Below are 26,978 nucleotides of genomic sequence, written 5' to 3'. Positions count from 1 at the left end.
AAATCTGGGTTAACAAACTTAAGCTTTTTGTTCAGAATGTGAAACAATTTTCAGAAAAAACAAATATCATATGAGGATGCTCTTGATTTTGGATAATATTCTGACTAATCCAGATGAAGTTAACTTGATTAGTGAGAATATTTATGCTGTTTTCTAACCTATCGATGTTATACATACCATCCATTCAGTATCTTGATAAATGTACAGGAATATTTCAAATGGAAATACTTGCAGCAGCTGTAGAATCATCTGTTGTACGATTTAAAAAAAATAAAGACAGTTTTTAGAATTTAAAAAGTACAATTTACTGGTTTGTAAAAGCTTGGGAGGATATGAAGCAGCCAAAACCTGTTAAAAACTGGGATAATATTTTTGAATGTGAGACAATCTGTAACTGAGAATCTTACTGAAAAAGATACTAAAAAGATGATATACTACTTTCTTTGAAATTTAATAAAAATATTAAATAAATGTCAAGTCATCAATATAAAAGGCTGAATTCCTGAAAACTAATTTATTTCTATTATTATTTCTTAATTAAATAAGATTTTTCTTGAGTTATAAACAGTGAAGTTTATAACTAGAATACAATTACATACGGATTTAGGCTGTTACACTTGTTTATTGCTATTAATTAGTTTAGTTTTAATAGTTTTAATTAGTTTCATTTTAGTTTAATTAGTTTAGTTCTTCTATTAATTTTTAAAGGGTAAAATTGAGAATTTTTAATGTAGCAGAATAATGTATTTTATTTCACCTTGTTCTAATACGAAGTAACACTTGAAGAAGGTATTCATCAGGTGTTGTAGCATTGAAGGCAGTCATTATTGCTGGTACTGGAGGTGCAGGTCTATTAATTTTCTGGGTTTCTTTAAGACCAATAAGATACTCACCACCTACTTCAAGACATTCTATTAACAACTCAGCCTGAAAAAAAATGAGACTGTTCAATGACATTTTTTCAAATAATAATGATTGACAATAGTTCAGTCAAATCCAAAAGTCTTTTACTATAACATTTCAGAAAAGAATTACACTTCATAAACTTATCAATAACAATTAATTATTAATAATTTTAAATTTAAATAAAGAAAATAATTTAAATAATATAATTATTATTATCCTTTAATTAAATAATAATTATTTTTAGTATTACTACATCAACTTACAAATGTTTCTCATGTAAGTAATATTTTTAAGTCTCAAACCTTGAACTCCAAATCTAAATAAATAAAATTATATATACAGTATATTATTGTTATTAAATTCACATTATTTTTCAAATAATTATTTCACCATTCTGACATATTAACAGCATTAAAATGTCTAAAGAAATAATCACTCCTGTATATACCTTGCATACTCCTGTATAATTCAGTATGTGTATAAACTTATTTAAAAAATATATATAATAACTGAATGAAAAATATTTTAATTTAATTTTTTTAAAGTTTGTCAACATCTCTTTAACATACATGATGCCATTATAAATCCTTTAATAATTTAAAAAATGTTTGTAAACAAAAAAAAGTTATGGGTTAACATTAATCATCGAAATATGTTTTGTATTTATCGATCATAAACAAATATAAAATATTAAGATTAATAAAAAAAATTATATACATAATTATTTTTTTTTTAATCAACAATACACAGGATTGTTTTATATTACAACTAAAATCAATAAGAAAAATCTGATATGGACACATGATGTGGAGAACATGTACTTCCTTGTACGCCTATTAATTACATTTAATTTGAAAATGAGATATGATCCTCCAGTTTTTTAATAAAATGGACAGTCACACAATTGCATTGTGATGGACACCACATGCATCACATTTTTTTGTGGTATCTGTATCAGCATTTTATAGTAGTTTATATATTAATTTTGTTTCACGTTGCTCAAGTAGTTATGTGGTGTAAGTGAGAACGTGTCGGATCTGTAACCCCATGGACACATCAGTTCGAATCTGATTTAATTTTTTTTTTTTGTCTTCAGTCATTTGACTGGTTTGATGCAGCTCTCCAAGATTCCCTATCTAGTGCTAGTCGTTTCATTTCAGTATACCCTCTACATCCTACATCACTAACAATTTGTTTTACATATTCCAAACGTGGCCTGCCTACACAATTTTTTCCTTCTACCTGTCCTTCCAATATTAAAGCGACTGACTATTCCAGGATGCCTTAGTATGTGGCCTATAAGTCTGTCTCTTCTTTTAACTACATTTTTCCAAATGCTTCTTTCTTCATCTATTTGCCGCAATAACTCTTCATTTGTCACTTTATCCACCCATCTGATTTTTAACATTCTCCTATAGCACCACATTTCAAAAGCTTCTAATCCTTTCTTCTCAGATACTCCGATTGTCCAAGTTTCACTTCCATATAAAGCACACTCCAAACATATACTTTCAAAAATCTTTTCCTGACATTTAAATTAATTTTTGATGTAAACAAATTATATTTCTTACTGAAGGCTCATTTCGCTTGTGCTATTCGGCATTTTATATCGGTCCTGCTTCGTCCATCTTTAGTAATTCTACTTCCCAAATAACAAAATTCGTCTACCTCCATAATCTTTTCTCCTCCTATTTTCACATTCCGTGGTCCATCTTTGTTATTTCTACTACATTTCATTACTTTTGTTTTGTTCTTGTTTATTTTCATGCGATAGTTCTTGCGTAGGACTTCATCTATGCCGATCATTGTTTCTTCTAAATCCTTTTTACTCTCGGCTAGAATTACGATATCATCAACATATCGTAGCATCTTTATCTTTTCACCTTGTACTGTTACTCCGAATCTAAATTGTTCTTTAACATCATTAACTGTTAGTTCGATGAAAAGATTAAAAAGTAACGGAGATAGGGAACATCCTTGTCGGACTCCCTTTCTTATTACGGCTTCTTTCTTATGTTCTTCAATTATTACTGTTGCTGTTTGGTTCCTGTACATGTTAGCAATTGTTCTTCTATCTCTGTATTTGAACCCTAATTTTTTTTAAATGCTGAACATTTTATTCCAGTCTACGTTATCGAATGCCTTTTCTCGGTCTATATAAACGCCAAGTATGTTGGTTTGTTTTTCTTTAATCTTCCTTCTACTATTAATCTGAGGCCTAAAATTGCTTCCCTTGTCCCTATACTTTTCCTGAAACCAAATTAGTCTTCTCCTAACATTTATTCCACTCTCCTCTCAATTCTCTTGTATAGAATTCTAGTTAAGATTTTTGATGCATGACTAGTTAAACTAATTGTTCTGTATTCTTCACATTTATCTGCTCCTGCTTTCTTTGGTATCATGACTATAACACTTTTTTTGAAGTCTGATGGAAATTCCCCTTTTTCATAAATATTACACACCAGTTTGTATAATCTATCAATCGCTTCCTCACCTGCACTGAGCAGTAATTCTACAGGTATTCCGTCTATTCCAGGAGCCTTTCTGCCATTTAAATCTTTTAATGCTCTCTTAAATTCAGATCTCAGTATTGTTTCTCCCATTTCATCCTCCTCAACTTCCTCTTCTTCCTCTATAACACCATTTTCTAATTCATTTCCTCCGTATAACTCTTCAATATATTCCACCCATCTATCGACTTTACCTTTCGTATTATATATCGGTGTACCATCTTTGTTTAACACATTGTTAAATTTTAATTTATGTACCCCAAAATTTTCCTTAACTTTCCTGTATGCTCCGTCTATTTTACCAATGTTCATTTCTCTTTCCACTTCTGAACACTTTTCTTTAATCCACTCTTCTTTCGCCAGTTTGCACTTCCTGTTTATAGCATTTCTTAATTGCCGATAGTTCCTTTTACTTTCTTCATCACTAGCATTCTTATATTTTCTACGTTCATCCATCAGCTGCAATATATCGTCTGAAACCCAAGGTTTTCTACTAGTTCTCTTTATTCCGCCTAAGTTTGCTTCTGCTGATTTAAGAATTTCCTTTTTAACATTCTCCCATTCTTCTTCTACATTTTCTACCTTATCTTTTTTACTCAGACCTCTTGCGATGTCCTCCTCAAAAATCTTCTTAACCTCCTTTTCCTCAAGCTTCTCTAAATTCCACCGATTTATCTGACACCTTTTCTTCAGGTTTTTAAACCCCAATCTACATTTCATTATCACCAAATTATGGTCGCTATCAATGTCTGCTCCAGGGTAAGTTTTGCAGTCAACGAGTTGATTTCTAAGTCTTTGCTTAACCATGATATAATCTATCTGATACCTAGCAGTATCTCCTGGCTTTTACCAAGTGTATATTCTTCTATTATGATTTTTAAATTGGGTGTTGGCAATTACTAAATTATACTTCGTGCAAAACTCTATAAGTCGGTCCCCTCTTTCATTCCTTTTGCCCAGCCCGTATTCACCCACTATATCTCCTTCCTTGCCTTTTCTAATGCTTGCATTCCAATCTCCAACTATTATTAAATTTTCATCTCCTTTTACGTGTTTAATTGCTTCATCAATCTCTTCGTATACATACTCTACCTCATCATCATCATGGGCGCTTGTAGGCATATAGACGTTAACAATCGTTGTTGGTTGAATATGTATATGAAATCGTTATGAGTTCATATACATATATATTATATTTTTTAATTTAAATATACTGATTTACTAATAATTATTAACCTCTGTAAAAATTTTGAATTAAAATGAAAAGTACATAAAATTTTATTTCATTAATAACTTCTGATCTTTTTCATATTATTTTTTTATTTATTATTGAATTATTATTTAATGTAAAACTTTTTTTACAATCAGAGGTTAATAATAATTATTAATAAATCAATATATTTAAATTAAAAAAGAAAAAAATGTATACAGTCGGATTTGAACCGATGTGCCTTCCCCTTCTAAGATCCAAATATTTCATTAATTAAAATTTTATTTGGCTATAACTATGGAACCACTGTTAATAAATACCACTTGTGATATGTCATTGAAAAGCTCTCAATGAGGGCTTATTACTGCAGTTAAAAAGAGTCCAAATCCAATTTTTTTTTTAGATTTTGGCCTTTTTTGGACCCAAAAAAGGGGAAGTGCACATCTAGATGTTACAACAGTCCTATATTCAAAATTTCCACATCCTATGGCTAATCATTTTTGAGTTATACAAGATATATATGTATGTAAATTTTTGAAAAAAATTTTATACAACCATAGATAATTTAAAAACTTACAGCTTTTTCAGCTGTTACAGTTTTGCGAGAAGAAAGTTTAAGATCAGAATGCCCAGGGACACTTGTTTCAGGTCCAGTGGCTAAAGCAGCATCTTCTTCTTCTTCTCTTTCTTGTTCACGTTCATCTTCAAGGACTAATGGTTCAGAGGATCGTTCATATAATCTGATAACTCTATCTTGACCACAGCTGGCAACAAACTGGCCACTGGGTGATACAGCCACATTCCATGCTTCTCCATGATGTCCCTAATATAAAATTTTAAAAGAAAGATAAATATTTAATATAAATACAAATAGATACTGTTTAAATTAAAATATAAGTACCAGAATAAGAATTTCATACAAATATAATGTTGAATATCTGCTCTGAAAGTGATATTATGAAATAAAAATATACCCAGCTGACAGATGGACACCATACTTTTCAAATTTCCTGTAACGGTGAAGCTAAATTGAATTATTACATCAAAACGATTGCATCTGTACATCAAATTAATTAATACAACTAACTGCAAAACATATTTGAGTTGGTAAGTCAATACAAATAATTACAGCACATCAACAAATGGTAGGTGGGAGAATCTATCAAGGCAATGATATGTTTTTATAACAATCTATGTGAAGAAAAACAAGCGCTACAAGAACTTGTAAGCAGTAGCATCTCTTATTACTGAGTAGTGAGTTAAAGCTGTGCTGACCATTAGTCAAATTTCTGATGTTCATCTTTTTTTATAAATATTAATTGCACTTGATGGGGTATGTTGAAGGAGCCTCCACACAGAGGTGCTGTACTACACTCAAGATGTAAGTGGCATTCAGGCATACCCTGTGCAATGGTGGCCTTGTGCCAATGACTAATCTTCAGTCATTGGAAAAAACTACAAGACCTTTTGGTTTTTGTCAAGACCAAAATTTTTGTATGACTTCAATGAAGATTGAAGAACTGTTTCTCGAGAAAAAGAAGTGATACTGGCAGAAAGGTGCAGACAATCCGGATGGGATGTTTTAGTGATTCAGGAAACTTACAAGGAAGTAGATGATAGAAGATTAAAGATTGAAGGAATGAGAATGGTATTGGAAAGACCTTATAAATAATATAGAAGCATTGTGCTTGTCAGATCCGATATTGATGTTAAGTTGAATCACTTGTCAGCAGAAAACAATATCAAAATATTACGAACTGAATTGCAGCCATGTACAGCAACATCAGTGCACAAACCACCAGGGGAAAAATTCAGTTTTGAGGAATCTATCAATTTTGGAGAAGTTTGTACTTGGGAGTTTCAACTGTTGGAGCATCAGTTGGGGATACAGCAATACAGACAGACAGACAGACAGACACAGACAGACAGACAGAGACACAGACAGACAGACAGAGGAGAGAGAGAGAGAGAGAGAGAGACACCCATTTTTTATGGGTGTGTGTAGTTAATTGTTGAAGAATGTGTAACAGCATTTTAACAAACAATACACAATTATGCAACCTTGTTCAAAAGCCAATGCTCAAGATGTGCAGACTCAAATGTGCAGGCAATAAACATTCCTCCTCATTCCAATTCCAGTCATACCAACATCCTTCACATTATTTTATCCATCTCACCCCAATATACGCATTTTAACAAAAAAAATATGCATATGTATAAACTACTGAGTAATGGGACCTCTTTTATGTTGAATAGCCTGCATAAAAGTAATTAAAAAGTAGTAAGGAAGTTGTTTTTTACTTAACCTTTTCCAATCACAATGATCCACGGTTGATTAGCGTTCCACGAAAATATGTTGGTATTTGCTTCATAGTCTTATGCTACCCTCTTATAAAAAAAATTTCAAAAAATTACAGTATATTAAAGAGATTTCACAGATTCTGACAAAAAACCGTTATTTTATTTTTAACCGATATTTTTTACGCCTGTAAAAACAAATAAATTGAAACAGTACAAAAATTACAATGATTTAATTGCAGAATTATTTTTTTTTTGCTGTGTTTATGAAACATAGTTTGCTGATTAAAAAAATAATACTTTCAAGCAAATCGGTTGAAAATTGGGCAAAATATGATGAAAAACCCGTGTCATAAATCACAGTTAGTAACATATGTTAATATAAGTGAAAGTAGATTCAGAAAACTATGTTTTATAAAAATCCCCACCACTCAAAAAGCTATTCAGATTGACAAAAACCATTTTTACTGTATACTGTTATTCATTACGAATCGATGTGTGATACATGTTTACCGATATCATTTGTCAGAAAAGATATTTATAAACCTCAAGTAAAAGTGACGAATGACCACAAATTCCTTCTTTTTTTTTGTGTGCGGTATATCATAATTTATTATGTGTTTCTATGCATCGATATGTTGCTAGTAAGATAAGCTATTTTTGTAAATAATAAATAAATCCGTAATCCTCATAGCAATTATAATACACAAGTCACACACACACAAGCACATTTCTGAGAAAAAAATGGTCATATTCTTTCTAGTCTAAATAAAACACTTTACATCGTATAAATGTCATTCAAATTGTGTACTAAAACTGATTCCTTTAAGAATATAAAAAAAAAATAACCGACTTAGATCCAATATAAAATGATTTTGTAACAGCGTTTTAAAACTGACGCCGCACATAACCAGTTCCAAGATTACATGATCTGAAAAGGTTAATTCATTTCACACAGACAAAAAAAGTGTAAAATCTAAATTACTTCTAAAAATTAATGTTTTTCCTCTTATACATTTACCTATGTAAATCTCAATATTTTAAATGAAGCTACTTGAATATTACGGAATATGATGCAATTAAGGATTTGTAAACAATAGTTTCATTAATTAAATATAAATAATGCTTAGTAATATGTATTTAATAACTTTATTTTTTATTTAATATATTTCAATTTGATTCATAAAAAATACCTTAATTGTTACTATTTTCTCAAAATTATCAGCATCCCATTGTTTTATACAACCATCTTTACCAGAAGTAAAAAAATAGTGTGTCTTTGGAATGAATGATAAACCAGTGACAGAATCATCATGTGCAAATATAGATTTATGGCAGTCACCGAAATCAAGGCCCCAGATTTTTATATTACGATCAGCACTCCCAGTCGCTATTAAAGTTGAATCATATGATATATCCATACAAAGCACAGGTAACTTATGGCCATATAATGAAAGGAAAAACTGTAAAATACAAAGAAACAAAAAGAAAATACTTTACTGTTATTAAAAAATTACAAAATAATATTATAATAGTAGTCAAAATTCTTAATAATTAAAATGAAAAAATATTAGTAATTTCTTAAAATAATAATAAGAAAAAATAAATTTATTTTTCAAACAATAAAATCAATATTTTAAACATTCGATTACAGTTTCAGCGAAAAAGTTATAATTTTTTTGTGTGTGAAAATTAAATGTAGTATAAATTTACAGTCCTAGAGGTTTGTACAATTTTTTTGAGTTAATGTTTGAGGAAGTGGCAAATTCCACTCATTTTAATAACAAATAGCACATCTTTGCTTATGTCTGCGTTATCAATCAACTATAAGTGTAGCTCTGTGAAAAATATAATTTTTCTAAAGATTTTGTATCCATTAAACTTGGCAAGACTGCAGCAGAATTATACAAAATTCCTAATATAACCAACTGGTGAGGAACCTTTGGAGATTAATGTAAATGTCAGTAACATTAATTTCAACAATTACAAGTAACAAAAAAATGAAAGAAAATATTGTGAAATACATGTAATCATTACCATACATTACAGAAGAATATAGTGATCAATAGATGTGCACTTCTTACTTAAATTTATTAAAATCCTGATAATATTGGGCAAAATCATGTCAAAATTACCTTAATAATTGTAGGTAAATGGAATTAGTTATTAGTTAATTCTAATTTGGTTACTTTCAAAAATATTCCAATAAAATTTATTAAAAAAGAACTTCCACATAATCCATTGAAATTTTGTAAAATGAAATACAATATTAATTAGAAAAATAAACATTACTGTTGTACTAGGTTGTTGCAATAATGTACATTAAAGTGTTGTTTGTAAAAGGTTAATAACAGAATTAATTAATCCTTACTTATTTTAGAGGGTAAAGTATTGCAATGGAAAATTACAGCTGTATTTTCTAATGAAATGTTTTTTCCTTACTCCTTTTCATTAACATTATAACAGTAAAAAACTGTTTCTTCAGTAAAATATTCTGAGGTATAATAAATAGTCTGCCAGTGGAGGTCATCTCACAAATACACAAAACCTCTTTTTTAATTTTAAGAGTTAACCTGATGGTTAATTCTTTGTGCTTTTTTATAAACTTCTTTATGGGGCTTGTTTTTTCAATGCATGTGATCGGATCTCAAATGTAATATTTAGATATAATTGTTTGCTTGTTCTTAATTTTACCTTTATTAATCTCTTGACTGGTTTGATGAACTAGCCTGTTCCAGTGTTTTATGCTATTTTTTTATTTAATTCATTTATTATATGCTCGATCATTAATTATTTCTTATAAATCCCTTGCAAAATTTACTAACCCAACTGATCTAGTTTTTCTGTAAGAATCTGCCAGATTCTTACTTCTAAGATTTGTCTTGAAATCTTCTTTTAAAACAGTGATTATAATTTAAATCTCTGAGCTTCTTAGAGGTAGATTTTCCTCTATTCTTTATCTCAAAATATTTTTTAACTATAATAAATAGTACTTCCAATAGAGGAAAAAATTATTTTTCCCTTTTATATTATTAAAACTATATTTGGTGTGAAGTGCTAACATTTGGTAAGTATTGGTGAGTCATATGTTGAGAGGTTTTCTTTATTTAAAGTATTGAAACTTATATATTTTTATTTGTTTTGTGAAGTGTTTTGTAATTTTGTTTCCATTATTGCATCTCATAGTTTATGAAAAGAGACAGTATACCATCATTAAATATCTGATTGCTTTTTTGGCTCTGTTAATATTAAACAATGTATTTTAAATTTCAAGAATGCTACTTTTTTCTGTTTTTCTTACTGTATATGTTTCACTACCATAAATATTTAAACTACATACAAGTATATTTAGGAATATTCTTCTCTAGTGTTAGATATACTTAGTAGTAACAGACGTTTTTGCATGAAATCTTTCCTTGATTGTGTCATTAGACTTGTGAAAGCATAGTAATTTTTTTAGTTCAGTAGTAACTTTTAAAAAAAAATTCCTAAACCATTATAGTACAAAGAAAATATTTGCCATACATTCAAAGTAAATATATGTAAGTCTCCTTGACTATCAACCATTTGCTGTTAATGTAAAGGGAGAAGATTATAAAAAAATTAAAAGATTTACCTTGAAAGTATCCAAGAAAAATATTTTTACAGTAGTATCAAGCAGAGCAACAGCAACAAATTTAGAATTTGGTGAAATCTTAACAGCTAAAACTGATTCTTCAACTTTTAGGGTTCTAGTATGTAATAATGATAAAACTTTAGCTTTAGAACCACTGGTTGTATCTGGAACTAGTTCCAGTTTCCAAAATTTTACTGTTGAATCACCTCCTCCAGACACAACTCCTGTCTACAGATAAAAAAAATAATATGTACAAATTAAGTTCCTCTTCATCCGGTGGTCTAATTACAATTTTTCCAAATAACGTAAATGGAAAATAGTTTAAATGAAAAATTAAATTATCTACAAAGATGATTTGAAGATATTAAAGTAATTTCTTGCCTTCAATGATCTAAATAAATTAAACTGAAACTAAACTGCATGATTAATACATTAAAAAAATATGATTTTTCAATCTTCATTTAAATTTTGAATATTTAAAGTTTTTTAAAGAGCTTATTTTCAGATACTTTGTTGAACTTCTGGTTCTATTCTAGTTTGTGGAAATACTTAAATTATTTACTATATTTTCTGTCATCAGTTTTTTAATTGATTCATATTAATATTTGTCTTCCTTCAAGATTTTACTTCCTAATACATATTTAACTAACTTGGATGTCCCCATGGTTATAAAAATGAGGTCACCTCAATTCAATAAGCTGGATGAAGAAATTATAAAACCACTGACATTACGTGAGGTCTATTTCATTTCAACCATTCAAATCATACATGAATAGTTACATTTTTCATAGAATTAGTGAAAGCTTAAATAGTTTGAATCCTGTGTGTAAATGAATTATCTTTTTTAATTACTAAAAAAATGTAAAAAATGTACATTTTGTCATTATATATTTTTAAATGGTTATATAACATTGTTTTTAAATGTATTTTTATTCAATTCTGTCTTGTTCTAAAAACTAACATGTAGTACAACTAACACAATAGTGATCAAAATTATATTCGCCTCATAGTAAGAGCAATATTTAGTGTTAATCAATAGAAAATTACTACAAATTAATGAAGAGGATTTCCTTTTAATGTAGCAGGATTTATAGGAAAGATAAATTTAATGAAATACCTGAACTTAAGAAGTTGTACACATAATTTTTACATGTTAAACTGCTGTTTTTGAGCTACCCAAGATGGGTTCAGAGATCACATTTTGAAAATTTGATTAAGCTTTCTGGATGAAACTTGTTAAAGATTAATGAACACTTTTTTTACTCTTTTTAGAAAAATTTTAAGAAGGAAAGAAAGCACACAGAGATTTTTACTAATATTAGAAATGGCACGTATTAGCCTGAACAGTCCTGGTTTTTTAGTGCTTCCAGGGTTTCAAAAATGTCCAGGGTTTGAGAATTTTATGACTGGCGAGGATTTTTTTTCCTTTTTAAACCTATATGTTCAATATCACATTTTTAAACATTCTCTTATGGCCGTTCATCTTTCAGCTGACCTTGGAGCAAGTGCTGATGTCGATTTTGACAGAGGCGTGGCTACTGGTCTTGCCACAATGTTTTCCTTAGTCGTTCGGCAACACAACAGGGGCAATATGTTTATGTTGTTTTTGTGTGTGAAGTAACTCGTCTACACGTTTTTGATCATTTTATCTCTATTCGTTTTTTATCTCATCGTTTAGCAATTGGCAAAAGAAAATGAGTGTTAAATGTTAATCTGCAGCAGGAATACAAATTTTTAAAATTGTGTAATGACAGTAACAATAAACTTGTTTATTGCACACTATGTAGTGGAGAATATTTTGCTGCACGTAAAGGAACGGGTGATATTGAAGACCACGTGAAAACAGCTAAACATAGAAGTGCTATTAATGCTACTGCTTCAGCAAACATAAGAAATTTTTTTACAGCCAAAGATGGGAATAACAATAACAGTAATCTGGAGTGCTACTAAAGAAGCTACATTTTCATACCACACTGCTAGACACGAACTCGGTTTCAAAACATCAGACTGCACATCTAAACTGATTAAAAAGTTATATGACCCAAAATTTTCTCCTGCTAGAACCAAAACCAAGGCAATTATTGTTAACATTATTTCGCCATTTAAACTTGATAATGTGATGCGTTCTTTGGAAAACATTAATTATGTAACAATAACGATGGATGGATAGCTTAAACAGAAGTGAAGTAAAACTTGTTCTGATTGTTGTAAGATATTTCAGTGTGGAGGAGGGAATTCAAGTTAAATTTTTAAATTTTGATGAAGTGTGAGGTGAAACTGCTTAAATTTTGACTCTGTATCTTTTGCAGTAAGTGAAAAAATACAAACTTGAAGAAAAGTTGGTTTGTTACACTGCTGGTAAAACTACCAGTAATTCTGATGATGTGAAGAGAAAGGGGAATGAAAATGTATTCAGAAAAGTTCAAAGTGATTTAGACAAACCTATTTTAGGAATTGGTTGTTCATCCCATTTTGTACACAATTCAGTACAAACAGCATGTGATTCTCTATCCCTGTAAATAGAAGTTATTGTTATAAAAATTCATAAATATTTTCACATATAGAGTAACAAAACTTAAAGAGTTTTGTGAATTTGTGGAAACAGATTACAAAAAAGTATTATCTCATAGTAGCACAAGGTTCCTTAGTTTGTTACTTGCAATAGAAAGAATTCCTTTCACTTTTGATGGTCTAAAATCATACTTGTCTTCTGACAAATGCCCAAAATTACTTGATTTTATTGAAAATCTAGAAAGTGAACTGGTTTTGAAATTTTTATATGGTACTCTACAGTTAATTTTTTGTAATTCTAGTATCCAATACGAGTTGTTAAGTAGTTTTTATAAAATTAGTAAGTTTCAGTGGATAAATTTAGGAACTGATTTATAAATATCAGTGATCTATTTGATGAATGTACGTTGTTGAACCACGTAATTCAAAACCAAAGAGTAGGCTGTGGTTCAAGTTCTAAAAAAAGTACCGGATACCATTGAAGAGATGTGGAAAGCAATTTTTAAGGTGTTTCAAAAGCCTGATATTTCATGTTGCAATATTTCTAAAATGGTTGAGAATACCACGTCTTTGCCTGGGACATCTGCTGCAGATAGAGTTTTTCAATTACGAGGAACATATGGTCTGCAGAAAGGGGTAGACTTTCAGTATCTACTGTTAAACATATGCTAAATGCTAAAATTAATGTGGAACTTTCTTGTTATGAATTTTATGGTGTAATTAAAACAAAGAAATAAACAAACTAACAAACCATTTCTAAAAAAAGTCATGTCTAGTAAAAATGACAACTGAATAAACAGTTTAATGTTTTAGTAAACTGTTAAGACTTTTAAGTAAATTAAAAAATATGTCCTGGGTTGGACCCAAAACATATGGTAAGCCTAGCATTAGGGACATTTTGAGAAATTATGTTGGGAACATTGAAAACCTCCTCCCAGAAAGTTTGGGTAACGTCATTCTAACCACTGCATTAGTCTGTATTGTTACTGAGGTGTATTTCTTTGTTTACTATTCAGGAAAAACACAGTTTTATAACACGCCTAACTGAAATCAATAATTTAAGTTTAATGTGCATTTTGACAAAATAAATGGAAAGGAGCCATCACATGAAAACAATATATGACACTGATTCAAGATTCAATTAGTTCAAAGAAACAGGATCTGTTCTTATGAGAATTTGCATGGAATGGCACCGGTATTAGAGGAAAATCTGCAAATCAGATTTAGAATTAGACAATCTGTAATCAGAAGTCCTTGTTTACGCCAACGCGTAAAGTTGTTTTATTCCAATGAATTCAAGATTATGGTTGAGTCTTGTAATTATTACAGGCTTGGTAAATTTATTTTGCATTTTTTAAGGCTTATCTACGTGTATTTTTAAATAGATTGTTTGGGTTTGTTTTCGATATCATTTCTCTCAGTCCCCAGTTTGACTTGCTGATTGCATCATAATATTGGTGTCAGCTCATTTCATATCTCGCATTATTTATTGCTGTTTAGTCTTAATATATATATAATACTCTTAAGTGTTTTTTATTTCTCACCAATTTCAATATTGTCATAGTTCCTAGAAGTCTATTTCTCTTTGTCTGCCCTGATGTCATTTCTTCAACTTGCGTATTCAGAAATTATTTTATCACTCTTATGTAATTCTTTAGTGGTCTGCTTGCTTGTAAATTATTTTTGTTATGTCTTCGTTCCCGAATTCCACACGTTTTCTCTAATCGTTCTCATACTAACACTAAGACACTACTCTTGTTGTCAACACACACACACACACTCTTCTGTCCATTGCTTTGTTCGCTTCCCCTACCTCTCACCACGCCAGCTTTGGTCATTCTAGTCCTGACTTTCACGTTGTGCGGATCCTGGTCCTCCAGTGGAGGACCAGGCTTCGATGTTCTCTCTCGTTCATATAATGTTAATACTTTCTTCGTCTTCATACTCTTATAAATGTTGCGGTATTTCTCTGTCTAAATGTTCTCTAGCTCTACTCGGCAGTGTCTTATAATTTCACCGATCTCCATGTTTTGTTTTGCCTCGTTTCTTCGTTAAGTTATTCTTCAAATTCTACATTACGTCTCTGTGGAAAGTGTTTCAATCACTACAAGCTGCCAATTCTATCGACGCTGAATCTTCTCGAGCTGCTGATTACAATTTCATCAATGCAGAATTTCTCCAAACTCGTTGCTACATATTTAGGACGCCACGTCCTGTTCAACCTCTAAACCACGACTCACCCCTGCATTCCTGATATACCGCTGCAGGCTACGCCCAGGATTACTGTATGTATTCATTTACCTTTATTATTTATTTATTAGCAAGAGACGAGTTCGTCTCTTGCTAATATTTGTGTGCTACAGGCAAGTTCAATTTTCATTATTTATTATGTTAAACAGTTATTTTATCATTAAAATTTGTGGAACATTCAGTTCATCATACCTTATGCCTTTCAGGTTTCAATTTCAAGTTTAGTTTAAAAAACCATTTACTCACTTAAGTACAGTCACGACAGGTGACTTATATAAGGTTGTGTCATTGTTCAGCTGCAACCTATTTTACGTGCTTTATTATTGCAATTTGTTGTTATGATAATTAACTCTATAATTTAATCTTGTAACTTGTTAATCCTTTTCTACTCATGAACTGTATTCATAATACTTCTCGTAAATTAACCTAAAGCAAGTTACTCCTGATGTGCAGTTATGTTTTAGGACTGTAATTTTATATTTTCAAGAATGCTTATTTACCAAAATGAACTCTATTTATATTATTACTTACTTTAATGTGATTATATTGTAATTAACTCTTTTTTATACTGAAATTATTGTAATTTATTTTTCTAAGTTAATGACATCTGTTCATTGCTAATTTTTCAATATTACAGCATATGTCAGTAACGTAATAGTTTTCCAGTCAGACTATGTTTATTGATGTTTTATTTTTCTAAGTATATAGTTGAAAATAAGGTATTTTATGTTCTCTTGTTTTCAGGCTTTGTTACATTGTGTATTTAAAAAATGTATATTCATGTATTTTTTCATTTAACATCATTGTTCATATGTTGATTCAGCTGATATTTTAAGTATCATTAAGTCATGTTAATTTCATAATTTCTTTTTATGTTTTAAGGTTATGATTTTAACATAAGTTCATTTGTTTTATTTCCAATTAAAGTCCAATTTCTTTTGGCAAATACAAGCTGTGTGTTTTTTGTTAACTTTACCCAACAGTCCTAATAAATCCATCTCTCATTGAAGGCTAGAGTTAAAATTACAAAAACAAATATTCATAAAGTTCTATGTAAAAGATTGCATTTTATGGATACAAAATTTAGCTACTAAAATAAATAAAACAAATACAGAAAGGTTTTCCAGTTGGCTACTGATCTTTTAGGCAAAATTAATGAAATGGATATTCTTTAAATGAAGTTATTACATATGAAGCTACTTTTCACTTTAATGGATGTATTAATTGACAGAATTCATAAATATAGGGATCTGAGAACTGATGTGTAATTTTTGAGAAAGCTTATATTACATCTAAAGCTAATGTTTGGTGTAGTTTAGTGAAAATTAGTATAATTGGTTTTTTTTATTTTTTGCTGAAAAAACTATTAATAGAAATCTTTATTTTTATAACATTAAATGATAATTACTTTCAACAGATGAAGTAAAAAGTGTACAGTGAATTTAATTCTAATAAGATAGTGCACCCTACACTTTAAAACATTCATGCATCTATCATCCACTGAATGAAAAATTTCCCGATTGATACATAAGTGAGAAGGCTCTATACCATCCTGAAAGAACTCTGGACCTAACCCCTGGCGATTTTTTCTAGTGGGGGATACATGAAAAATATTGTTTACTTGCAAAAATAACATGACCTGAATCACTTAAAGGAAAGAATTAATCAATGCAATCATAACAGAAGATATGTTAAAATGTGAGGAAGAAATATATGGATGTTCGTTCATATTTAGGGTGGATGAATGTTCATGATGAGGGTTGAAAGGGTAGCACTCAAGTTGAAACAGATAACTTGTGCAAAATTATAAAAAAATAAATAATAATATAAATTTAACACATTGTGTGTAATTAATAGCTTCCATAATTTTTTAAATTAATTTCCGCAATTTTGAGAATGATTCTTTTTTAAATTATGACAGACTGGTTGAATCTTATAAGTTCTGAAGAAAGTGGGTACTAAAACAGTTACTGAAATAGAGAAAACCAAGGATCAATGTACAATTGAACCAAACATTAACTACAGAGTTTTTGGATTTCAAGAGAATTTTACTGAAAAAATTTATGAAATATGGAACCACAAGTTTAGAGTGAATTCTGGAGATGAATTTAAAACAAATGTTGTAGGATGTTTACAAAGAGTGTTGTTCTGTTAACAAAATAAATGGCAAGTTGCACTAACAACTTGCCTACAGCTTGGACTTTATGACATGAAGTATTTATTCAGCAAGATAAATGTTAGGCTGGCTACCTAGCACTTTGAAACTAAACAGGAGGTCACTGATGTGCCGCTATGCTTTACTCTAACAAAGTTGTATTATTATAGAAAATTATACACCCAGTGCCTTTCACAAGATCTTATGGTTCTTGGTTTATTCTCAGTTAGTACATTGTACTGAATGAAAAGCAATTATTTTGTTTTTTTAAGATGAATCTCAAATTTTTAGTTTAAACAGTAAACAGTTTTGGATTTTAAAGATATTTAAAAAAAATTAATGAGATCTGTTTTTTTATCAAATCAGTTATTTACGAAACATATTTTTAAATAAATAAATTTTTTTATTATATTGCCTAAATGGTACTAGTGACTATAAAGAATTAAGAGTTTTATTTCAATAAAAAATAAAACCATTTATAAGTAAAAGATATATTTTCTATAGTAATAGACATTTTAGGTATTTTCTATATAAAGTGAAACAACAGGAATTTACCTGGAAACAGGTGTGTGACAGGCTAAGTTTGTTATACATAAAGTATCTGCTAAAAGAAAAGTCATGTTTTGCAATAAATAAAATTACTTCTCTCTTATAATTAAAGCTATTTCACAAATATACAATATTGTATAATATAAAATAAATGATAATAAATATTATATGATATAATAACATATAATATTTATATGTTTATAGTATAAAGATACTATAAGCAATAAAGATAAAAGGTTACAAAGGTAATAAACAATAATTTAACGTCTAATAATTAAACAGAAACAGTTAGAATAATTTATAATAAATATTAAAATAATGTTAAATACTATTGTACTGAATTATAAAATTAATTCTTAAAAAATAAAATTTTAATTACATTAAATCAGTACTAAAAATTTTTAACTTTTCAAATATAAATCACAGTAACTGATCAGACTATATCAACTAACAATAAACTAATGTCAGTACAAAATGAGAATGCGGCCTACTCTCATTAAAAAAAATTATTCACATTCTTCCATAACTATTTACATGATATTGGAGCAGTTACACAGGATCCGGCATATAAATCTAACGATTTTGTAGTAATTGTTATGTTGGCACCACTGTCAATGTGAAGGTGGGAGTGTTGTATATCGACAGGTCTATTCATGCTATTTCAGTAGCCAGTATGTCATGGTCGGGTGAACAACGAGTGTTTGCGATTGAAGCCTATTTTAAAAATAATGACTCTGTTATTGTAACACAGTGTTTATTTTGCAGACATTTCAATTTAAATTGACATGCGTCTGTTCCTAGTAGGAATACGATATTGTTGTGGGTGAAGAATTTTAGGAACTCATAGTCTGCTTTAAAAATAAAATCAACAGGACGAAAATGGACTGTGAGACCACCTGAAAACATTAACGCTGTAAAGTTAGCTGTTACACGGTCTCCACGATGTTCAGCAGCGAGACATGCTGCTGTGCTAGCAATTTCTGATCGAAGTGTACGACGAATTCTTCATGCCGACCTGAAATTCCATCTGTATAAGATGATGTTAGTGCAGCAACTTAATACAAATGATTGGGCGTCTCGCAAAGCAGCTTGCAAGGTTATCTTCGAAAATGTCCACCAGGATGCTATTATTCTTTTAAGTGACAAGGCACATTTTCATCTGTCAGGATTTGTGAATAAACAAAATTACCGTTACTGGGCTTCGCATAATCCACAGCAAATTCTTGAAAAACCACTTCACAGTCAATATGTTACAGTGTGGTGTGCGGTTTCAAAGTTCGGCATAATTGGCCAATATTTTTTTGAGGAGATAAATTGCAGAGAAACAGTAACATCTCATCGATACGTAAACATGTTGAATGAATTTCTGCGACCGAAACTGAATGACTTTCAAGGATACAAAATTTTGTTTCAACAGGATGGTGCCACCGCCCATACGGTTGAGAATCGCAATTGATGTTCTGTGAGAAACCTTTCCTGGACGTTTGATTTCCTGATTTGGCGAGCGTGTTCACCTGATCTGGCTGTTTGTGATTTTTTTCTGTAGGGATATCTCAAACATAGTCTTCAGTAATTGACCACAGACAATTGCAGAACTCAAGGAGGCCATTCAACAAGAAATTGAAGCAGTTCCACAAGTGATGATTGAGCGAGCAATGTCAAATTTTAGAATAAGGTTAAGTGAGTGTGTGAGAAGTAATGGAAAACATTTGGACGACATAATATTCAAATAAAAAAAAATATCTATGTAAGTAATTCACTATAAATTGCAAAAATTGATCTTAATTTGATATATTAAATGTTTTAATAGTACGAAACAAAGTTTAATTATTATCCCTCAAAAATCATCAGGTTTATATGCTGGACCCTGTATAAAAGCTATCTACTTTTTTAAAGCAGTTATATGGCTGTTGATTAACTCCTTCACCAAACACTTTTTAAGAAAAAATGTAACACACCTGGTCAGGAAGAAAGCAAATGGACCAAAGTTCTGAAGTATGTGCTGGAATATCTTCCAACATGTCACCAGTTGCTACATCAATAATCTGTAAATGACCTTCCTTGGTACCAACTAATGCATGGCGATCACCAGGCACAAATGTTACACACAATGCATAACCTGTACTCACTGTACGCAAACTAGCTAAAGTTGGCCTGTGAATATAAAAAAAAAACTAATTCATATAAATGTAAAAGTAATAATTCATTAAATTAACACAGCATAATTTATTATAATTATTTAATTAGAAGAAATTAAAAAAATTATAACGAAGTTCCTTCATCACTGGTGCTGAGAGATGATGCCCCATTACAAATGCACTTATCTTCCAAGTGGTTAGAAAATCTGTTTACAAGCAGCCAAACAAGTTATACCCATTTGATCAGTCTTGTTGGCCGTCCATTTACTAAGCCATTTTTGTGTTCAAGCATGTTGAGGTCAGACTTATACATGTTATACGTAAAATTTTTATGTTTTTAATGAGCAATTTGCAAAGATTGATTCTGATAAATGTACAGTGCTTGTTTTCAGAAGAAAAAAACCTGAATTAATATAAATCTTTTATCATTAGAAAAATACAGGAAAAAGCCACAAAAATTAGTACTAATAAATATTAAGCGTTCTTACATAATTGCCAATATATTTAGAAGAGAAGGCTCATAATAATGTTATCAAAACCATAAACAAAAATTAGAAAATATATCGGAATTATACCTTATTTTATTAATTACGATTTATTTTTAAGGATGAAAATTAAGTTTATTAAAACCATGCTGTTTTCTTAATAGCAGTTTGATCATTTTGGATAAATCTAAATAAATGTAAAGTACACCGACTCTCAAATAGTTAAACATATAATTTATTTACAATTATATAATTACAATGAGGTACAAGAAATCAAAACTATATACAGCTGAAAAGAAAATGAGGAATAGCAATTGTTAATAATATTTCCAAATATTTTCAATGAAATTGCACTTTCTTAATTACTAACCTAGCAGAGAGGCTAACACCTATGTATTCCAGTGCAGATACCTATGAGACGGGATATTTTAATAAAAAAAAATTACATATTTTAATTTAGTATGTACACTGATGTTGGTGATCGTGTAATATTTCTATTGTATGAGAAGCAAGTGTATTCTGTGAACAGAGGGGCTTACATATACAGAGTGATTCAAAGAAACGGGAAATTAAAAAAATTAAATAACGTTAATGAAAAAAATTTTTTTTAGAAAATGAATTTTATTTCATGTAATTGTACAAATGTTGCCATTTTAGGATACATACATTTTAGTTTATTTTTTAAAGATGACATATTCCAGGTGACCTCCTCTTCTACGTAAACACTCACGAAGTCTCTTCGTTAAATTGTTCATGGTTTGACGTAACATCTCAACTGGAATTTCTGCAATTGCTTCTCGGATCTTTGCCTTCAGTTCTTCCGTTGTAGCAGGTCTACTGTGGAACACTTTGCTTTTAAGGTGACCCCACAAAAAGTAATTGCAAGCTGAGAGATCAGACTATCTGGGAGGCCACCTAATGTCACCATTTCGTGAAATGACACGTTGTCCAAACAATCGGCGTACAGCTGCCATCGATATTCGTGCAGTATGTGACGTTGCTCTGTCTTGTTGAAACCAGGCTGTGTTAAGAATTGGTGGAAATCTCTTTTGTTGTTTCACAACAAAGGTTTCAAGCATGGCTACGTAACGAGCCGACGTCACTGTAATCGCAAGACCGTTGTCATCCTCAAAAATTTAAGGGCCTATAACACCGTAAGATGACATAGCACACCACACGGTCACTTTCTGGCTGTGCAATGGACGCTGGTGTAGCTGCGTAGGATTTTCTTGTGCCCAGTATCTGAAATTTTGCTTGTTAACAAATTCACTGAGGTGGAAATGCGCTTCGTCTGACATCCAGAGTTCATGAAAAAACTCTTCGTTATCATTTATCTGCTGAAGCATTACATTACAGAATTGTGCTTGCATAACTGCATCGTTCGGTTTCAGTTCCTGGACGATCTGCAACTTTTATGGATGGTATTGCAAGTCCTTCACTAACATTCTTCGAACACTTGAACTATGTAATTGTAAAGATGCTGAGAGACGACGGATTGACCGATGTGGACTTCGTGTGACAGCATCTTGTAAAGCTTGAACATTCTGTGGTGTACGGACGGTTCGCTCACGGCCTGGAGGTTTCTTTTTCATTGCCGAACCAGTTTCCTCAAAATTAGATATCCATGTTTTAACTGCGTGTGCTGATGGAACACGGTTGTGCCGTCCCAGATTAAAATAACGGCAAAATTCTCTACGCGCTCCCTCCACACTGTCATTGTTTTTGTAAAACGCTTTGATAGCAAATGCACATTGCGCACCACTCCAAGGATCCATGACAACTAAATGGCAGGTTAAGTCAGAGAGGCTGGCGCCACTTATCAAGTGGTACCAATTGCCCACGGCTACCAACACAACTTTCAAAATTTCCCGTTTCTTTGAATCACACTGTATTATGAAGAAAGTGACCCAATTCGACTCCAGGATCACTAGTCCCTGTTATCTCAAACTGAAGTTCCTTAAGGGTTTATGTTATACCTTGCTATTAATACCACATAATGAGTCTCTCATTATATAAGTTTGTTATCTAAATCAGTGGATGCAGATGAAAGAAATAAAAAAAGAAGTTATTATGTTTTTATTCCATTTTTAAGGCACACTATAAATAATAATACACTATAATTTATAAAAAAAGATATACTGCAAATTGGTTATAAATGTTATGTTATTAAGTATAATATTTTCACTTTTTTGATATGTCCTAGAATATATTTTTAACCAATTAAAGTTAAATTTTTTTAGCAAAACAGATATGTATGATGAAAAAACAACATGTTTAACGAATTAATTATTATAATATCAAAACTACCTAAACAAATAAAATTTTATAAAAAAATATAAATAATACCTGTTCCAGATCTTTAATGATTCTGAACTAGCCGACACTAAAGCAAGATTGTCTGAACTGAATGCGACTGTTCGAACTTCAGAACGATGACCATGATTAATGATCTTACGTAAACACAACGGCTCGGCTTGTTGCTTTACAACCATAGAATATAATTCAATACAATTAGTCTTTAAAGAGACAGCCACCTACAACCAATTAATAGAACAGAATATAATATACATTATTTTTACAATAACACAATAACATTTTTATACAAAAAAATTGCATTAAATATTAATATATATATATATATATATATATATATATATATATATATATATATATATATATATATATATATATATAAATTAAAGTAATTTACTATTTATATTTACTAAACAGATAATTCCTTTTTTCAGCAAGTAGTACGATTCCTTTTCGATAAAGCTATCAAAATTTATGACAGAATTCAGTGAAGAAGGCAATGAAAAACCACTTCACTTCTAAATTACCCGAATACGAGGTCTGTTCAAAAAATAACCGAACTTTGCCAACGGAGATATTTAGTGACATTGTTGGCAGTACTGTGTTCCGCATAACCTCCTCTATAACCTCATGTTCTTGGATTGTTGATTTCTCATTTAGTTTTCATGTTACTGTTATGTGAATGCAACGTGTTTAAATGTTAGTAGCAATTTTTGTAATGTGCATTTTTCAGGAGCAATGATACAATGTAAGATTTTGCATGAAACTGGGAAAAACTTTTACAAAACTTTTCAGGTTTTGAAACAAACTTACAGAGATGATACTCTAGGTTGTACACAATGCTACAAATGGTTTTCACTATTTAAAAGTGATTGTCAGTCAATTGAAGATGACACTCGACCAAGAAGGCCTTTGACTTCAACTGATGACACATGTTCAGAAAATCAACGAACTGGTGCATGAAAATCGCCGTTGACTGTCAGAGAACTTGCAAAAAGGGTTAGCATCTTGATTGGATCATGCCATGACATTTTGATTGAAAAATGAACATGCATCAAGTTGCAGCAAAGTTTGTTCCTCGTCTGATGACTGAACAGCAGAAAGAACACTGAGTGGACAATTGCTGGCAACTCCTTGAACAAGGTGATGATGATGAAACATTCATGCAAAGGATTGTGATGGAAGACGAAAACTGCATTTATGACTATGACATTGAGACAAAAGTTCAATCATAAAAAAAATCACACATTACAAAAATCATTATTAACACTTAAACATGTTGTACTCAAACAACAACAACACAAAAACTAAACAAGATATCAACAATCCCAGAATATGTAGTTACAGAGGAGATTATGCAGAACACAATACTGCCAACCACACATTACTAAATATCTCTGTTGGCGTGTAATTAAATGATTCAGTTATCTTTTTTGAACAGACCTTGTACACCTGGGATGGGATTTAAATTATATCTGGGTGGCTATACGAATTTTAGAAGTAACTGAATTTCTAGCGTTAGATTACCAACAACTGTTATAGCTTTAGCATCTAACAGAATTGTATTATTACAACTTGTAGAAATGTTATAAAAAGCTTAAAACCATAGTTGTATGAGAAAAATCCTCTGGTTTAAAGAAAAAAGGTTATTATAGATAATTAAAACAAAGATAACTGAAAAGAGTCAAATAAAAACTTTTGATTAAAATAAAAATATCAAATGGTACAGAATAACCTGGACGACAAAAGATTTCTATTTGGTAAGTAGACATTAAAAGTACTTATTGATAAAATATAGCATATGTCTTACCTTTCTTTGTGTATATAATTTAACGTTCAAAATTTAAATTGATAATTGCCATGTTAAAGCATGCCATTGAAATAAGTATGTTTCATGAGTTTAAATTGAAAAAAAAAAAAACAAAATTCAAATGTAAGCATTAATTACGGTAATAAATGCAATTTTTTGTATTTATTCAATAGAACATTTGTTGAGCAATTAATCTCTTTCAAAACACAGATTTTTCCTCAATATTCCTTCGCTTCAAAAAGCAGCTTTAGAATACACTTTTTAAATAGCTTTCTGAGCCATCTGAGAATTTTATTTTATGGATTCTACAGTCTCAAATCTCTTGCCTTTTTAATTTTAATTTTGGAAATAAAGTCAGTGTGGGTTAGTCGGCTGAAAGATGATAGTGAGCAAATTTTTTATATGGAACTCATGAATTAGCCCCCTACAAGGGCCGGCACATTGTCATGATGAAGGAACCGTAGGCTATCACACCGAAACTCATGTTTCTTCTTCTTTATGGAGATGTCTGATGACTTCTAGGGCAGTCTACAGGTAAAAAATAATAGTGGACAATGCTTTTGATCCCAAAAAGACTGTCAACATCATCTTTGTTGAATGACTTTTGCATGTATTTTTCAAACTTGGGTGATGATTTTCCAACCCACTCCAATGAGTGAGATTTTGTTTTCACATCATAGTCGTTTGTCTCATTGCTGGTTATCCCTTTTTAAGGACGGGACCTTTTTTAAAAAAGGACGGGATGATTAAAAAAATCTTATGTTTATATTATTATTGGTAAAAAAAACTGCACAGTGCCGTATGGTGACTATTTGTAAACTTGAGCTAAAAAATGTATAACATTTTTTATTACTAATATTTTTAACAGTTTCTTTTAAATTGTAGGAAAACCAGTTCACTATCAAGTAGAAATGCTTTTTGTGGTCATATCTTATTCAAAACGTTTTCTAAAAATTTAAAGAACCCAAAAGCAGAAATAAAAAAACAAAAAAATAAGTGCAGTTATTTAGCTCAAAATAAAGAAACAATTTTACAATAGAAATCATGATTTTTAGAATTGCTGTCCTGTTTTGTATTAAACCTGAAAATTATATCATTTTTGGTAAGAGATTGAAAAATTATAGTCAAATTTGTAAAATTAAGTTTTTTTGTGTGCTAGAAGCTTTAGAGTACTTTGCATAATAAAATAACTATTTGTAACAATTTAGCAGAAACCTTTCATAAAAGCAATAGGAATGATACAACAGTTTATATTTACACATTATTAAATAAAAGTCAATGTTTTTATGTACACTTTTTTCACATTTTCTAATTTACTACTTGCACATATGCCTGTAATGACATTTTCCATGACAGTCTTCACGACACCTTGCACAGACTCTCCTGAATCTTCTTTTACCTTTAGTGGAACAAACAGCACATGTTTTTTCTTGTTTTCCTGGTAATCTTGTTTTAGCCTCTCCACAGTTATCACCACCACCACCTCTAACAGGCCAAGAACAAGTTACATTAGACTCTGCACACTGCTGTTCTTGAAACTAATGTGTTGCCACTTCCTCAATTATGGATATAATAAACTGGTATTTTGACATAATTTTAAATTTTCTTTGGCAAAATTTTCCTTGTATAAAATTAATGCATTTAACAGCATTTTTGCAAACTCATTAAAAGTTACATTTTTGCAATATTTGTCAGTCCTACACTCGTCCATGTAGCATCCATGTACAGCATCATATTGAACTGATCTATTCCACCCGTCTATTTGTTGTACTCAATGCAAGGTTTTTCATTATGGTCTCCCTTCCATGTATTCCAGATTTAACTACTTCATCTTCAAGTTTTATATTACTGGATAATAGCAGGAGTGGCTGTTTCTGTGATATTTACTGTAAATATGCCATATCAACATTATTTTTGGTGTAGTAAATTTTGTTGCCGAGTGATAGATGCTGCTTTAACTCCTGGGATAAACCTTTTTCTTCTAATGGTTCCATAAAAAAAGTTTTCCTTGTATATAAAAATTCTACTAAGGAAGACCAACTTGACCCTGAGGGAAAGACACCCACCATGTGATGGGTCTGACCACCACGCCACCCCCTCCTTATCTAGTCAGAGGCTTTAACAGAGGTAACTTCAATAGCTTCAAGACATATTTTAGTCTAACTGCTGTCAAGATGCCACCGATACAAATGCCACAAGTGACATTCACATCGGTGCATGTCATCTA

General features: G+C 30.6%; 1 protein-coding gene across 2 annotated transcripts in view; it reads right to left on the bottom strand.

Annotated features, from left to right (window-relative positions):
• Nucleotides 1-26,978, bottom strand: part of LOC142321682 (WD repeat-containing protein 3) — a 61,683-nt gene that overhangs the window by 8,386 nt on the left and 26,319 nt on the right. For both annotated transcript variants that reach the window (XM_075359965.1, XM_075359966.1), the window contains exons 8-13: nt 22,975-23,162; nt 19,964-20,159; nt 10,541-10,768; nt 8,118-8,387; nt 5,204-5,449; nt 758-927 (exon numbers count right to left, since the gene is read on the bottom strand). In XM_075359965.1, the coding sequence (XP_075216080.1) occupies nt 758-927; nt 5,204-5,449; nt 8,118-8,387; nt 10,541-10,768; nt 19,964-20,159; nt 22,975-23,162 (1,298 nt within the window). The remainder of the gene's footprint in view (nt 1-757; nt 928-5,203; nt 5,450-8,117; nt 8,388-10,540; nt 10,769-19,963; nt 20,160-22,974; nt 23,163-26,978) is intronic.

The sequence above is a fragment of the Lycorma delicatula genome, chromosome 3, assembly GCF_047948215.1.
Source record: "Lycorma delicatula isolate Av1 chromosome 3, ASM4794821v1, whole genome shotgun sequence".
In the NCBI taxonomy this organism is placed as follows: Eukaryota; Metazoa; Arthropoda; class Insecta; order Hemiptera; family Fulgoridae; genus Lycorma; species Lycorma delicatula.
This window is presented reverse-complemented; position numbering and strand designations above follow the sequence as displayed.